At 49.3% G+C, this 14214-nt stretch overlaps 2 protein-coding genes across 3 annotated transcripts in view; one reads left to right on the forward strand and one right to left on the reverse strand.

The window, feature by feature from the left end:
- Mfsd4a (major facilitator superfamily domain containing 4A) overlaps positions 1 to 14214 on the reverse strand; it is a 36615-nt gene that overhangs the window by 4509 nt on the left and 17892 nt on the right. The window contains exons 7-10 of one of the 2 annotated variants that reach the window (XM_041647064.1): positions 12613 to 12760; positions 9678 to 9748; positions 8184 to 8304; positions 4842 to 6826 (exon numbers count right to left, since the gene is read on the reverse strand). In XM_041647064.1, the coding sequence (XP_041502998.1) occupies positions 6771 to 6826; positions 8184 to 8304; positions 9678 to 9748; positions 12613 to 12760 (396 nt within the window). In that variant the 3' untranslated portion in view covers positions 4842 to 6770. Of the gene's footprint in view, positions 1 to 4841; positions 6827 to 8183; positions 8305 to 9677; positions 9749 to 12612; positions 12761 to 14214 lie in introns of those variants that run through there. The other variant, XM_041647060.1, reaches the window with a different exon arrangement.
- On the forward strand, positions 2416 to 4733 carry LOC121445091 (40S ribosomal protein S26-like). The gene has a single exon (XM_041647095.1). The coding sequence runs from the start codon at positions 2589 to 2591 to the stop codon at positions 2871 to 2873; it is 285 nt and encodes a 94-aa protein (XP_041503029.1). The 5' UTR covers positions 2416 to 2588; the 3' UTR covers positions 2874 to 4733.

Raw genomic sequence — 14214 nt, forward strand, 5'->3', positions numbered from 1 at the left:
GCTTAGAACATAGGTGGGTGGAGTAAACAGAACAGAATGCTGGGAGGAAGAGGAAGTAAGCTCAGAGACTCGACAGCTCTCCTCTCGGGAGCAGACGCCTCAGAAGAGACGCCATGCCCCGCTTCCGGGCAGACACACGAGATGAAGCTCCAACCCAGGATGGACGTAGGCTAGAATCTTCCCGGTAAGACCGGTGCTCACAGATTATTAGAGATGGGTTGATCGGTATATCAGAATTAGCCAGTAAGGGCTAGAGCTAAAGGGCCAAGCAGTGATTAAAAGAATACAGTCGTGTAACTATTTCGGGGCATAAGCTAGAGCTAGCCATGTGGGCGGCCGGGGTGCTGGGGACGCAGTCCCGCCACTCCTATTACAACAGACCAGGGTACACCTGAACGGAAGTACAGTGGTGTGTCAGCGAGACTGCCCAGGAGTGGGCATTTCAACAGCAGTGTAGGTGCCTGGCAGAGGCTGGCGGTGCTGCTGGAGCGGAAGTGTGTTGATCCCACCTATTTGAACACACTGCTGTCATTTACTAAAGCGCCCTCATCTGGCCCAGTGGTGGCTTGGTCCTTCTAATGACCTCTCCTTGAGATGCTCTTTGCATACCTACCAGGAAACCACTTTGACCCTGAAATGTCCCTACCCCTGGTTTCTCATTTTTATTCTACTGCATCTAACTCTCTAGTTTTGGGAGAACTGCCAAGGTTCAAACTCTCCCAGTCCCTACAACCACTATCTAGGTGATTTCATTTGGTCCTTGGCTTTGAACACTATAAGTTATATGACGTATATAAAACATCATAAACGGATGTGTAAAACTTTTTTTGGGGGGGGTTAAATTTTTTAATAGATTTTTTTTATTGAGCTCTACATTTTTCTCTGCTCCCCTCCCTGCCTCTCCTCTCCCGTTCAACTCTCTCCCAAGGTACCCATGCTCCCTATTTACTCAGGAGATCTTGTCTTTTTCTACTTCCCTTGTAGATTAGATCTATGTCTGTCTCTCTTAGGGTCCTCATTGTTGTCTAAGTTCTCTGGGATTGTGATTTGTGGGCTGGTTTTCTTTGCTTTATGTTTAAAAACCATAACGGAGCGTTTCTAGCTCCATGGCATCCTTCAGAGAGTTCAAGTGAGTACTTGTGATAATTGTCTTTCTGTATCTGGGTTACCTCACTCAATATGATGTTTTCTAGCTCCATCCATTTGCAAAACTGTTTTTAAAAAGACATGGCCTCACTCTGGCTGGCCTGACTCAATTATGTAAGCCAAGCTGGCTTCAAACTCACAGATCTGCCAACCTCTCTCTCTCTTGAGTGTTGCACCACCACACATACCAGCTAATCTGACTTCTGGTAGCTATTCTTGAAAGATACATATTTCCACTTTTTATGTGTAGAAGTGTTTAGCTTGTGTGTGTATAAATGTAGCACACAGGTGCCTGCTGCCTGTGGAGACCGGAAGCGATAATCAGATCCCCTGGGAGGAGTTAGAACTGACAGCGGGTTGTCAGGTGGTGCTGGGAATTGAACCTGAGTCCTCTGGAAGAGCAAGTGTCCTCAACTGCTGACCTCTCTCTGGACCTAACAGCTCTTGGGTGTTCCTGGGCTTTCCAGTGTTGGAACTGTTACCAGTGGTCTCTGTCTGGACGGAGCGTTTTCTAGCTCCATGGCATCCTTCAGAGAGTTCAAGTGAGGCAGTGAGTGTGTTGGGGAGCTAAGTGAGCGTGGAGTAGATACACCTAGATATACGGAGCCAGGGAGATGGCTCAGTGGGTAGCAGTGCTTCCTGCACAAGCCTGGCAACCTCAGTTCAGATCCCCGGAATACAAAGAAAAGCCACATTTACAATCCTAGCTTCCTCTACCCCAGTGGTTCTCAACCTATCACTGCAACCCTTTGATACGTTTCCTGGTACTCACACGTGGGTGTGTCTGCATGAGGGTTGACCCACCTGGAGAGGAGCAGTGTCCCAGTTCCTAAGGCCATCAGAAATTGTGTTTTCCAGTAGTCATAGGTGACCCCAAAGGGGTTGTGATCCCCAGGTTGAGAACTGCTCTGCCCAGAGATGGGAAGCTAAGGCCAGAGAATCCACTATAAGTTTTGGGTCCGATAGCTTGGCCTATGCAGCAGCAAAGAGCCCTCCCTTCTCAGACAGGATGGAAAGGCAGGGACCAGCACCTGAAGGCTGCTTTCTGACCTTCACAGGCGTGTGTGGATGCATGCACTGTACATGCCTTTCCCATGATGCATCTGATTTTAATCTCATGGATAGGTATGATGACGGTAAGTAGGGCTTTTTCCTACATGTACTCCAAACCAGTCCAGGCTGCCTCACGTTCCCAGCCAGACATGTTTCAGACTGTGTGGCCACAGAAGGGGGGTTACTAAGCATTGCTAGCAGACTCCAGGTCAGTGTTTCTAGGTACTTTATTTAGGGAGGGGTGTGCAGCTCTATGTTGGCAGGCTCTCATTGGTAAGTGCCGCGTGTATAGTTCAAGCTAAGTGGAGTTTTCCCTTTGCGTGCCTGCCTCAAAATGGGCTCATGGGGACTTGGCTCCAAGATGACCAAGAAAAGGAGAAACAACGGTCATGCCAAAAAGGGCCGCGGCCATGTGCACTAACTGCGCCCGCTGTGTGCCCAAGGACAAGGCCATTAAGAAGTTCGTCATTCAGAACATCGTAGAGGCGGCTGCCGTTAGGGACATATCCGAAGCGAGTGTCTTCGATGCCTATGTGCTCCCCAAACTCTATGTCAAGCTGCATTACTGTATGAGCTGTGCTATTCATAGCAAGGTAGTCAGGATTCGATCTCGGGAAGCTCGGAAGGACCGAACACCCCCACCACGATTTAGACCTGCTGGTGCTGCACCGTGACCTCCACCAAAGCCCATGTAAAGTGGCTTCATAAAGATAGAAGAAAACACCTTGGAAAAATAAAATGGAACTTAAACTTAAAAATAAATGGGCTCATACCCGGGCACAGGCCAGACACCTGGGGCTTATCTGGGACTGCCACCTTCCTCAGACACACCCAGCCCATCAGCAGATTCTGCCAGCTTGACCTTCAGACTGAATCCACTCTCACCACTCCTGCTACCTACGCGGTCACTGTCACTTCTCTAGCTGGGCTGTACCTGAGCTGATCTCAACTCAGCCCCGCAGTCGTCAGACAACCAAAGTCACCGTTTTAAACACGGAAATCATGCCATGTCACCTTCTGCCGATCCCCACATGTCCCCCAGAAGAACCAACATTCTTAGCCTGGTATGTGTGATCTGGGCCCCAACTAGCATGCCATCCCGTTTCTTGCCACCGTCTGTCTTCTTCGCAGCTGGTCCACACCGGCCTGCTGGTAACTTCTCACATTCTATGAAGCATATTCCAACTCAAAGCCCTTTCTTTCCCCTGCTGTAGCCCCTGCCTGGCAGGATTATCCCCAGGTACCCAGCTGGCTTGCTCCTGTGTAGCACAAATGCTGTCCTCTTTGCAAGGTAGCCTGAGCATCTCTAGGCATCTCCGTGCCTACGCCTTCCCTGCTTTTTCTTTACTCCACCATCCACATGGTTATCTATTTATCTGGGGTTTCTGTGGCTTTGACCTTCAGTCTTTGTGAGGCAGGGACTTTCCTCATCCACTGCTGAACCCGCACTTCAGCTTCTGCTTTGCTGTGGTGGGTGCTCGTCTTCCCTCCCTTCCTTCCTTCCTTCCTTCCTTCCTTCCTTCCTTCCTTTCATTGGGTAACAGCTTCTGCTTTGCCATGGTGGGTGCTCAGTCTTCTCTCTCTTTCTTTCTTTCTCTCTTTCTCTCTTTCTTTCTTTCTCTCTCTTTCTTTCTTTCTTTCTTTCTTTCTTTCTTTCTTTCTTTCATAAATGCAGTCTCTAAGAAACTAAACCCCTCTGGTACCCTCTGGTAGATCACCTACCTCTCTCCTCTCGTGCAATCTGAGTTTGGTTCCCACACCCATGTAAACTGACTGTGGTGAGGCATGTCAGTAATCCTAGCACTCAGGGTGTAGATACAGAAAAGTCCAGAGTTCAAGATAATCTGAACTACATAGCAGGATCTAGTCTATCTTAGGCTATGTAAGACTGCTTTCAACAGAAAGACCCTTTCCAGTGGAGACAACCTCCCTAGATCTTGCCTCTTGCAAAGATCTCCTTCATCCCTCTCCAGAAGAAGAGAAGAGGAAACACAAGAAAACGTGCCTGGAGCAGAGCCCCAGCTCCTAGTTTACGGATGTGAACTGCCCAGGATGCTATAAAATCACCTTGGTATTTAGCCATGCACAAATGGTGGTGTTGGCTGCCCCACTGTCCTGTCAGCCTACAGGCGGAAGAGAAGGCTGACAGAAGAGATGCTCCTTCAGGAGGACGCAGCACTGAAAACACCTGATTCAAGATGAGTCGGTACCATCCTAAGAAACACACTTTGAAAAAAACATATATGAAAGAAAAAATAAATATATGAATAATAATAATAACCCTCATTTATGTTACTGTGCCTTCCTCTAGGGAACAAGGTGTGCTGGCGGGTTAGATTCTCATGTCTGCAAAAGGAATCTGGGAACAGGGAGACTCCATAGCACTCTGAAATGACAAAAGTTTTGAGAGCTAGAAGTGTGGCTCATGGGTAAGTGCATGCCTAGAATAGAATAGTGCTTGCATAGAAATCCCAGTGTTTACATACATACATACGCACTTGTCATGTATGTGTCGCAGATAGGAGGTGTGTGCATGTGTGTGCACCGTGTGAACCTATAAGAGAGACCTGTCTCCAGGGAGCATTAGACCAGTCGAGCTTCTGTAAAAAGGGTCACCTGCCTTTCATGATGGATCACACACCTAATTTTAAAATAGTTTATTTTAGGAAAGTATTAGATTTGTTTAATCTTCTCTGTTAATACATCAATCGTCACCAATGTAGATATAACCAGTGATTTTTCTTTCTAAATCTGTATAAAAAGGATGTTTTCTTGAAAAACTACAAGAAAAAATACAACTGCTTTTCTCCTCGCCCAGGTCAGTTACTACAGTTGGATTGCACATTTCAACTTGGCTAGCATCAGGTGCTTCGGAAAGGATTTATAAATAGAGTTAAAAGGATTTGCTAGGCCATCAGCGTTTCAAAGTGGCCTTTGCTCCTCGCGTTACAGTTTGTACCAAACGTGAATGGCGTCTAAGCTGCTCATGAGGCTTATAATAAACGTGAAAACTTGAGCACTCGGAAGGTAGTTCCCACGTTGGGCATGTAGCAAATACTCCATACACACTTAATTCTCTCAGAACTCCTGTGAGGTAGGGTGCTTTTAGAAACGCCACCATACCGGTAATGCCTGGGGCGGGGCCGGGCGGGGGCGGAGTCAGGCTCACAGCTCGAAGGTGAGGCTGGTACTTGATCCAGATCTCTGCTCTGTTGGTGTCTGGTGTGTGAACAGCCCTTGGGGCTTTCACATAAACACATGTCTACACACATAGAATGTACAGGTAAATACATGACTGTAACGGAATGTTTCATTCCTTCCAGAAGTCTGTAACAGCCACACCAGTGATTCCAGAAACCTTGCGCTCAGCCTTGTCCAGGCTGGTGAGCCTGCATTCTTGCATTCTCTGCCTTACTAACCCTCTGTGTTCTGTATAGAACTGCGGACTCCTGACAGACACCGCTCTCTGTATACTGCATGGCTTGAATTATTCAGTAGGCCTAGATTTCTATGAAAAAAAAAAAAGGCTTTGACACCATATAAAATCTTCCTCTATAAAAGGTACAAAACATCAATGAGCTGTTTTTTAAAAATTCTCAGCACTGCTTCTGCACCGTGTAGATGTCAGTAAGGAAAAACAGGACGTCCATTTCATTCTCCTTGTGCTTTCTGAACCAATTAAACTTTGCTTATTAGCAGTGAGATGCTGGTAAAACCATCTGTTCCCGGGGAGGGGGGACACCGTCGCGATGTGTAGGTTTTGCCATTTCTGTGCCGTGGCTGACCTCGGACTGTCACTGAGCAGCTGAGAGGAGCGGCAGCATTCTGTCACATAGAAATACCACCCCTTCTGTGTCCCAGACACAGTGACCTCAGGGGCATTGGCCATGTAAAATTAGAAAGTGGTGTCTTGAGTATTACCTCCATTTAGCTGCAAATTAATTTACTTAAAAATCATGGCTACACGATTAGCTCTCAAAATGAAAATTTAACAGTCGGCTTGTATAAAGCTGGTCCGAGTTAGCCCCGTGTGTCGCTGACCTAGGGTCTCAAACAAGATACAGCATTTCCTTTGTTGTCTTAGGACACAAGTGACCTCTTGGTTTCTGCAGGAGTAATGCGAGGGACTTTGGACCATGGGTAAGGGAAGAACACATAAGTCCTTTTCAACATGCCAGAGGGTTTTGATTCATTTAAAATATATCTAAATATATCTACACCTAGCAATGATTCAGCTTTATGATTTCGGCATTTTTGTTAAACCTCAACTAAAAGTGATCTCAAGCCCAGAGTGTAGCCCATGCACAGGGTGATGAGACGGGGAGGTGTGAGCGCTGTCTTTTGCCCTCCCATCTGGTTACCGTGGGCTGTAAGTCTGAACCAGAGAAGAAAACACTAAAGTGCCAGGCAGGTGCTTGATTTGTCCAGGGAACACTCAGGGAACAGGACCCAACTTCTTGGCTAAGTGTGAAAGGAAAAGATAAAAAGAGAGGTGGCAGGGGAGACCTCCTCTGTGACCCTTGGCCTCCTGTGTCAGTTTGGTCACCCTGTCGCTCAGGAGGCTGAGGTCTTCACCTCTGGTAGCTCTCAGGGTTCTCCACGCCAAGGGGTTTGTCTTGGGTAAGGACTACGAAAGAAAACATAAACAGCACAGGTAGCAGATGTGGGTGGCCCCAGCTTGCTCCGCAACAGCTCGCTCTAGAGAGTGAACTAGGTTTTTGCTTCTCTGCTGTTCTGGGGCTCTGTGGCACACACAGAGGGAAGTCAGACCAAGTTCTGGTGAAGTGCTGATAGGGGCAGCTAGCGAGACTAGTGCCTGGGGCAGGGGGAGACACAGGGGCTGTCAGTCACTGGATGTTTGACAGAATGGCGTGCCTCTTTTTCCTTCTTCCTTCCTCCTCTTGTTCTCCTCCTCCTCCTTCTTCTGCACTGTCTTTATTGGGATATTTGTGTGTGTTGGCCTCTCTCCTGCTGGGCCTCTATAGTTCTTGCGGGGTGGGCAGTCCTCTCTCTTGCTGGGGCCTCTATAGTTCTGGGGGTGAGGGTGTCTGCTCTCCTGTTGGGCCTGTATAGTTAAGTTTTGTTGGTTTTTGTTTTGTTTTGTTTTGTTTTGTTGAGGCAGAGTCTCACTATGTAGTCCCATCTGACCTGAAACTCACTCTGTAGACCAGGCTGGCCTTGAACTCACAGAGAACCACCTGCCTCTGCCTCCCAAGTGCTGGGATTAAAGGCATATGCTACCATGCCTGGCTCAGTGCTTAGTATGTAGAGTGGAGAGTGGACATGGCTACTTAGCAAGAAAGGGTAGTAGTTCTTCAGGGTTTTTTTTTTTTTGTGTGTGTGTGTGTGTGTGTTGTGTGTATTATTCTGCTTTCACAGAAAGAACACTGGTTCTGCTTGGGCACCTTCTGCTAAGAACAGCACAATGCATGGCTGATGTCCCTGGGCAAGGGACATACGGAGTTACAAAAATAGCCTTCGTACTACCCTGGCCTGGGGTCTTCAGGAGGGAGACTATTCTTAGGAGTGTCTCTGTCCCAAAGGAACTCTTCCCTGCCATTTGGCCAAAATGATTTCTTTTTGAAGAAGCAATTTGGACAAGAGTCAAAACCTCAAACTGCAAGGAAGTGGTCAGTTAGGCCACTGGGCCAAGCTCCAGCCAGGGAGGCAAGCTCTGTCCTCTCCTGCTCTCGACTTTTGGCCCCAGGACTCGCTGTGAAAGGAACTGCAGGAAGACAGGTTCACGGTCCATGCCCCTCTGCTAACAGGGAAGCCGTGAGTCAGCCTGTTCCACTCTCGGCTGCCTTCAGTCTCTAGTGTGAACAATCAAGGAAAGCAGGAAGAGGGGAAAGGGCAGCGGTAGGAAAATAAACACTTCCTTGCATTTCACTTGGGACAGAACAGCTCTTCTGACTGTTAAAATCACATTCTTTCCCCGCCCCCGCTGTTTCCCCCCTCTACGCAGAAACAAGTTTTCTCCTTACCTGATGAGAATTCAGGGTGTATCCTGTGGAAAAACAGGAGCGAGATGTAGAAGATAAAAGCCAGGCAGCCAAAGATCACCCCACAGACCAGGAAACTGTAACTGCCCTGGGCCTGGAAGATCTGCCAGAGAGGAACAGAAGAGTGGCCATTAAATTCCCACGTGACCGTGCACCAGAAAATAAAATGGACGCATTGGGCCCTGGGAGGCTTCTCAGTCAAGTTGGGGCCATCCTACCAGACACAAGAATGTAGGGGAAGTCTTCCCAAGGTTACAGGTCTGGTGAAGACAAAAGCTCTGCTCTAAAGCCAGGGTTGGACCTGTCTATACCCCATATACTCTTTCAGTTCCATCTTCTAGAACTTTCTGGAAAACTCCATATGATAACTGAAATTCCAAACACATGAGATGTTTCTATACCCATGGGTCTAACTGAAACTTTGCTGAAGGGGTGTGTGTGTGTGTGTGTGTGTGTGTGAGAGAGAGAGAGAGAGAGAGAGAGAGAGAGAGAGAGAGGGAGGGGATCTTTTAATTTTTTATTATGGAAATTTAGAACATGTCAAAGTAGCAAATAGAGCTTTCCTAGGCCACCAATTTAAGAAACCACACCACGACCAGTATGGTGGTGCACACCTTTAATCCCAGCACTTGGGAGCTAGAGGCAGGTGGATCTCTGTGAGTTCAAGGTCAGCCTTGTCTACCTAGCAAGTTCCAGGACTACATAGAGAAACTAAGATTTCAAAAAAAGAGAGAGTGAGAAAGGAAGAAAGAAACCATACCAAATCAGACCCCAGACATGGCATTTCAATGCAGAGAACAACAAAATCAATTCTTCGCGTTCATCGGGATGGAGGGAAGAGAAAGTTGGCTCCAGGAGCTGGCAGGAATTTTGGAGGGATACAACCTAGGCTACACACCCCTGCTGGCTGTTACTAAGAGCCAACTGACCTAGGGAAAGCTGCTCTGTTTGTTTATGTTTCGGGGTCCTGTGCTGTGAAAAGCCTGGCCTCTCTGTATGGTAGTCAAAGAAAGCAGTGTTGATTTTAACATTTGATTTCCGGGGAAACAAATGTAACCTGGGCGTGTTGAAGGAAAGCTAGGGCAGGCGCTGGACGTGAGCGGTGGTCCTGGTTAGCAGGGCCACAGATTGGGGACATGGACCTGGGCAGATGGATAAACAACACTGCCAGACTCAGGGCACACCATCTGGACTCTGAGGGCCAACAGCATTCTCATGGGGCCCCCCTGGCCTCAGGCCCAGACAGCCGTGTTTGCTTTGGATTCATGCATTCGGTCATTAAGGTCTCCGCATCCCACATCCAGAGGCCTGGCTTTTGAGTCTGGCTGGCGTGGAAATGGGAAACGGCTAGCTCCAGCCTGGTCGGATTCAGGAAGTGAGAGCTTGGACTTAAAGGCGGTTGGCTGAATCTTCTCATCTACTTGGGGGAGTGCTCCCCAACCGCTGCCCCTCCCACCCCGAGAGGACCCCACTTACCAAACCAACCAGCATCTGCAGGACCATCTCGCCAATTCCTGCCCCGGTCACCAGCACTGTAGTCGCACAGCCTAGCCAAACGGGAAGGGGAGGTTGGGTGAGAGCAAGCCAAGGATGCAGAAGTGAAGCTATCCGAATCCAGAGAATCCTGGGACGCCTCTGGAAGGTCTAAGAGAGGACTGTGGGTTAAGACATCTAGGGCTCCGATCTGTGACTACCTCAGGATGGTCTCCCTCCGGTTATTCCTATGTCTCTTTCTTGTTCTCAAACCTTCAACCGTTCATAGTTGTGTAGCCTGGCATTCGGGACTCTTCTCAGCCTGACCACTGCCCGCCCTTCCAGAGAGATCAAGACCTTCAGAGCACCAGCGTAGCGTCAGAACCTGAAGTCCAAGGCCAGTTATAATACCCCTCGCCAGGTTTGTGTGTTTTCTCTAGAATGCTGGTCTAGGACAGACACTTGAGGCCAGCTCCCTCCACTTCAGGACAAGTCTGAATGCTTTATGTGGTTTGTAAGACCGTCTCTCACACTTTCTGCTCCCCAGCCATCCTTCAACCAGGATAAACTGACTTCATGACCTGTATTGCGGCCTGTCTCGATCCTTTACTGACCCACAGAAGATTCCTCTCCCTCCGCCAGCTCATGTGTTGCGCCTGAGTTTAGATTTCCTTTACGTACATCTTCCACAGTCCCTATGCATAGGATGGCAGCTTCTTCTCTAGCCCTGAGTGCCTGTTCCCAGCACATTCTGACCCCACTAGCTGATGGTCTTTCTTAGCTACCAGACACTATTTATTCCAGGAGGGTGACTGCCTCTCTGGTTCCCTGACACATGCCAGAGCTCATCAGTGGCACTATGGCCAATGATGACACATCTCCTGAGGGCTCTACCTTCTTCCAGCCCTTTCTCCCTCAAATCAATCCCTGTCCTGCTTGTGCCTGATCATCCTTCCTCCGCATCTTACTTTATTTCCCATCCTGTTCTCCGTGCAGGGCAGCTCACATCCCGTCAGATTTCTAAACTGCACGCTGCTCACTCCCCTCTCTGCTTTCCAAGGGCTCCCCACTGTTGTGTGTGTTCTTTTGAGTCACCCTGGGACCCTTCTGCACATCAGCATCAGTGTCATAAACGTGCAGCTAGGGAGCCCTGTGAGCCGTCAGTGATGCCAATCAACCAAGAGCTTTCCATTTTCTACCATGCAGCGCATTCCTATGGGATCAGCATCTGTCTCTGGGTTGTTTTTGTGGTGCTGGGGAGCAAAGCCAGGGCTTCCACATGCAAGGCAAGTGCTCTGCTATTGAGGTGCAAGCAGCCCAGCGGAGGAAGGCTGCTGCTGCTGCTACTTCCTCCGTCCTCTTCCTCCTCTCTTCTTCCTTCTTCTTCCTCCTCTCTTCTCTTCCTTCTTCTTCCCCCTCTCTTCTCTTCCTTCTTCTTCCTCCTCCCTCCTCTTCCTCTTTCTTCTTCTTTCCTCTTCCTTCTCTTTCCTCTTCTTTCTTCTTCCTCCTCTCTCCTCTTCCTCCTCCTTTCTCTTCCTCCTCCCTCTTCCTCCTCCCCCTTCCTCCTCCTCCTTTTTAGAGATTAGGTCTTACTATGTAGCACTGACTGGCCTAGAACTTACGTAGCTCTGCCAGCTTCTGTTTCCCAAGTGTTAGAATTACAGGTGTGAGCCACCATATGACAAAGAAGCCACCACCATATGACAGACAAGAAAACAGAGCCTCAGTGAGAAAAAAGAAATGAGATCACTGGAGGTCATTGACCTGAAAATACAGAGGTGGGACTGATGCTTGCGTCTGCAATGTCCCTAAAGCCTAGACTTTCTGTTGTCCCTTTCTGGGACTGTGTTGGAGAGGACACAGCCTAGGTACAGAAGCTGTGAGACAGGCCACACAGCAGGGATGGGCCTGAGTCAGTGGTCCACAAAGAAGGCGACCATTCCTCTCCGTGGAGATCAGAGATACTTCCTGGAAGGGCACAGGGTGGGGGAGTTGATGGAGGCGGTCCAGATGGAGAGTGGTTATGGCCAAAGCATGATGGGTCAAAGTGACTGCTGTGTCATCAAGAAACTCTAAGTACTTGGTGTGGCTAGACTGCAGGCCCTACTGCGGCACAGAGAGTGGCCTTGTGACATTCCCACACCTAGATGCTGTCAGAGCAGGCCACCTCCTGCTCTGTGACATCCCACTCAGAGGAGCCTGGGCTCTGGTTGTCGATTAGAACTCCAGGGAATCCCAGTGCTGAGCCAGTGGGTCAGATGGGGGCAAGATTGAGGGGCAACAAGCAAGTCCAGACTTACAAAGGCAGAGGAGGTGACTGGAAAGGGCAGCACTATTAAATATATCAAACAAGTAAATGATGAGACAGGCTGAATTTAAGCGCGGACCATGGGAAGTGACAGGCAGATGGGGCTGAGTGTCATCCGGCAGAGCCTGTTACCGCCATGGGGCTGAGTGTCATCCGGCAGAGCCTGTTACTGCCATACTGGCACATCAGTTCATCTCTCAAAATTGACATGGGATGTTGTTCCATCACTTAATTTACTCTCCTGAGTTACAGTCTGAGAACTTTGGTCTCCCGGAGAGTTGCCCTCCCTGCTGCCACGATGAGCTGGGGGAAGGGACTGTGTCTCCTGGGCATGTCCCCTGTTCTTCATGATGTCCTCAGTAGCACACAGGCGTGTTCCCAGAATGGGTGCTGACTCTGCCCTCAGTTCCACACAGGAGACACAGAAAGCCACAGACCAGACACAGGAGACACAGAAAGTCACAGACTGGACAGCCGTGATCAAACATGCTTGCTCTCACAGGCCAGGGGGCGTTTTAATTTTCCTGGTAAAAGAAAGTCCAGGCCTAGAATACCACAGCAAGTTGGGAGCAGGAGAGGAGGTGGCCATCAGCTGCAGAGAACATGCTTCTGTGTTCCTCTGCCACTCACCTTTGTACTGAAGGATGTCCTCGGTGTAGGCCAGCATACTGGGGAAGGTGCTACTCAGAAACAGCCCCAGGCTTGCGGTCCCCACGAACAGGAAGATGACATTGTAGGAAAAAATAAGCAGCAACAGGAATGTCACCACCACTCCCACCTGTCACAGCGGAGGCAGAGGCAGTTTAGAGAGGGCACAAGGCTGCGTACCTTAGAGAAAGGCAGGCGCATCCTCGCTGGCCCCAGGAGAATGGTGTAGCCCACGCGCCACCCTGTGGTCTCATTGATACCTGCAACATCGCTAGTGCAGGGTCCGGGAAAGACTGCCACCTGGACAATCACGCACTCCTACGCCCAGCATACAGTGAACACTGGGACTAAGCACTGCTGGTCCCCAGTGTATTCCATAAATCTGGGTCATCAATATTCTCCTTCCCACTGGTGGAGGGGGTAACACCCCACTCTTCCATGAAGCATGGTTTCTTGTCCCCTGACACCTGAGTTCCAGGGTCCAGAGTGAGGAAGCCATGAGCCAGCAGTATGGGTGGTGGACATTGGGTCCCCACCCTCTGGGAATCAACACAAGCACCCAGGAGGACCAATGGTGGTGGCAACCAGCTTGGTGCCTCTTAGATTTCTCTTAAATCCCATGGGTGGAGCTGAGAAATGGATAGCTCAGGTTGCATGCCCAGACATCTTTGTGGCTCAGCCAAGTCTCTGCCCTACAGGCAGAGTTTCACGAAAATAACCCAGTTTCTATGCTCTTCAAAAATGTTTTTTATGTAAGTGTTGGGTGATTTCTATGCGAAACCCAACTGGGAGGAAAGCAGAGCAGCACAATGGGAGTCCAAAGCCCCAGGAGCGGGTCCACGCTGAGTGTCTCCCAGTGTGGAACCCTATAGTCTTCATCTTTACACCAGGCGCTAGCAAGGGGATGGCGAGGCTGTTGGTGAAATGATTTGAGACTGGAAGTGTTGAGCTTCCAATGAATGTTCGATTACTCTAGGATTTCTGTGTGGTTTCCCTACCCTGAAGGCTGGGAGACAAACCCACAACTTGGTACCCACTTGGCAAGTCCTGCACCCCCAAGCTACAGCCCCAGCTCTGCGCTCTAGAAACTCCATGTTCTGTGCCAAGTCCTAGCTTTGATGGGAAAATGTCCCTGGATTGGGGGCTGTACATGTAGATCAGTGTTAGAGAATTCAGCCTGGGCGCCCAAGGCCCTGGGTTTGATCCTCAGCACCACAAAGCAAATCGTATCCTAGGATGTGCCTGTATGCCTGTTTCTAGGAGAATAAATACACAGACCTAAAAAAAATCACAGCCAGTCCCGAACCCATTCCTCCACTTGCAGAAGAAGGACTGGACAGGCGGAGAGGAAGGGACCTTCACAGAGTCACAAAAGACCTTGGGGAGAGGGAAGCGAGTGACCCCAGCACATGAACCCCATTAGCTCGGCCTCAAGATCTCTCAGAAGTGAGGTGTTCTAGAATCACCCTCCCCGCTCCTGCCCGAGAGAAAGCCATCAGGAAATTGAGGCTGAAGATGAACATGTCCCTTCACCATGGAGAGGCAACTTCAAGGCCTCTTTCATGTGGTAAAAACACAAAGGCA

The sequence above is a fragment of the Microtus oregoni genome, unplaced genomic scaffold (genome assembly GCF_018167655.1).
Source record: "Microtus oregoni isolate MIOR12 unplaced genomic scaffold, Mior012 000003F_ref0000135, whole genome shotgun sequence".
Classification (NCBI taxonomy): domain Eukaryota; kingdom Metazoa; phylum Chordata; class Mammalia; order Rodentia; family Cricetidae; genus Microtus; species Microtus oregoni.

Bases quoted from the DNA above. Each gene is read 5' to 3' on its own strand.
- LOC121445091 (XM_041647095.1), top strand. From the start codon at position 2,589: ATGCCAAAAAGGGCCGCGGCCATGTGCACTAACTGCGCCCGCTGTGTG.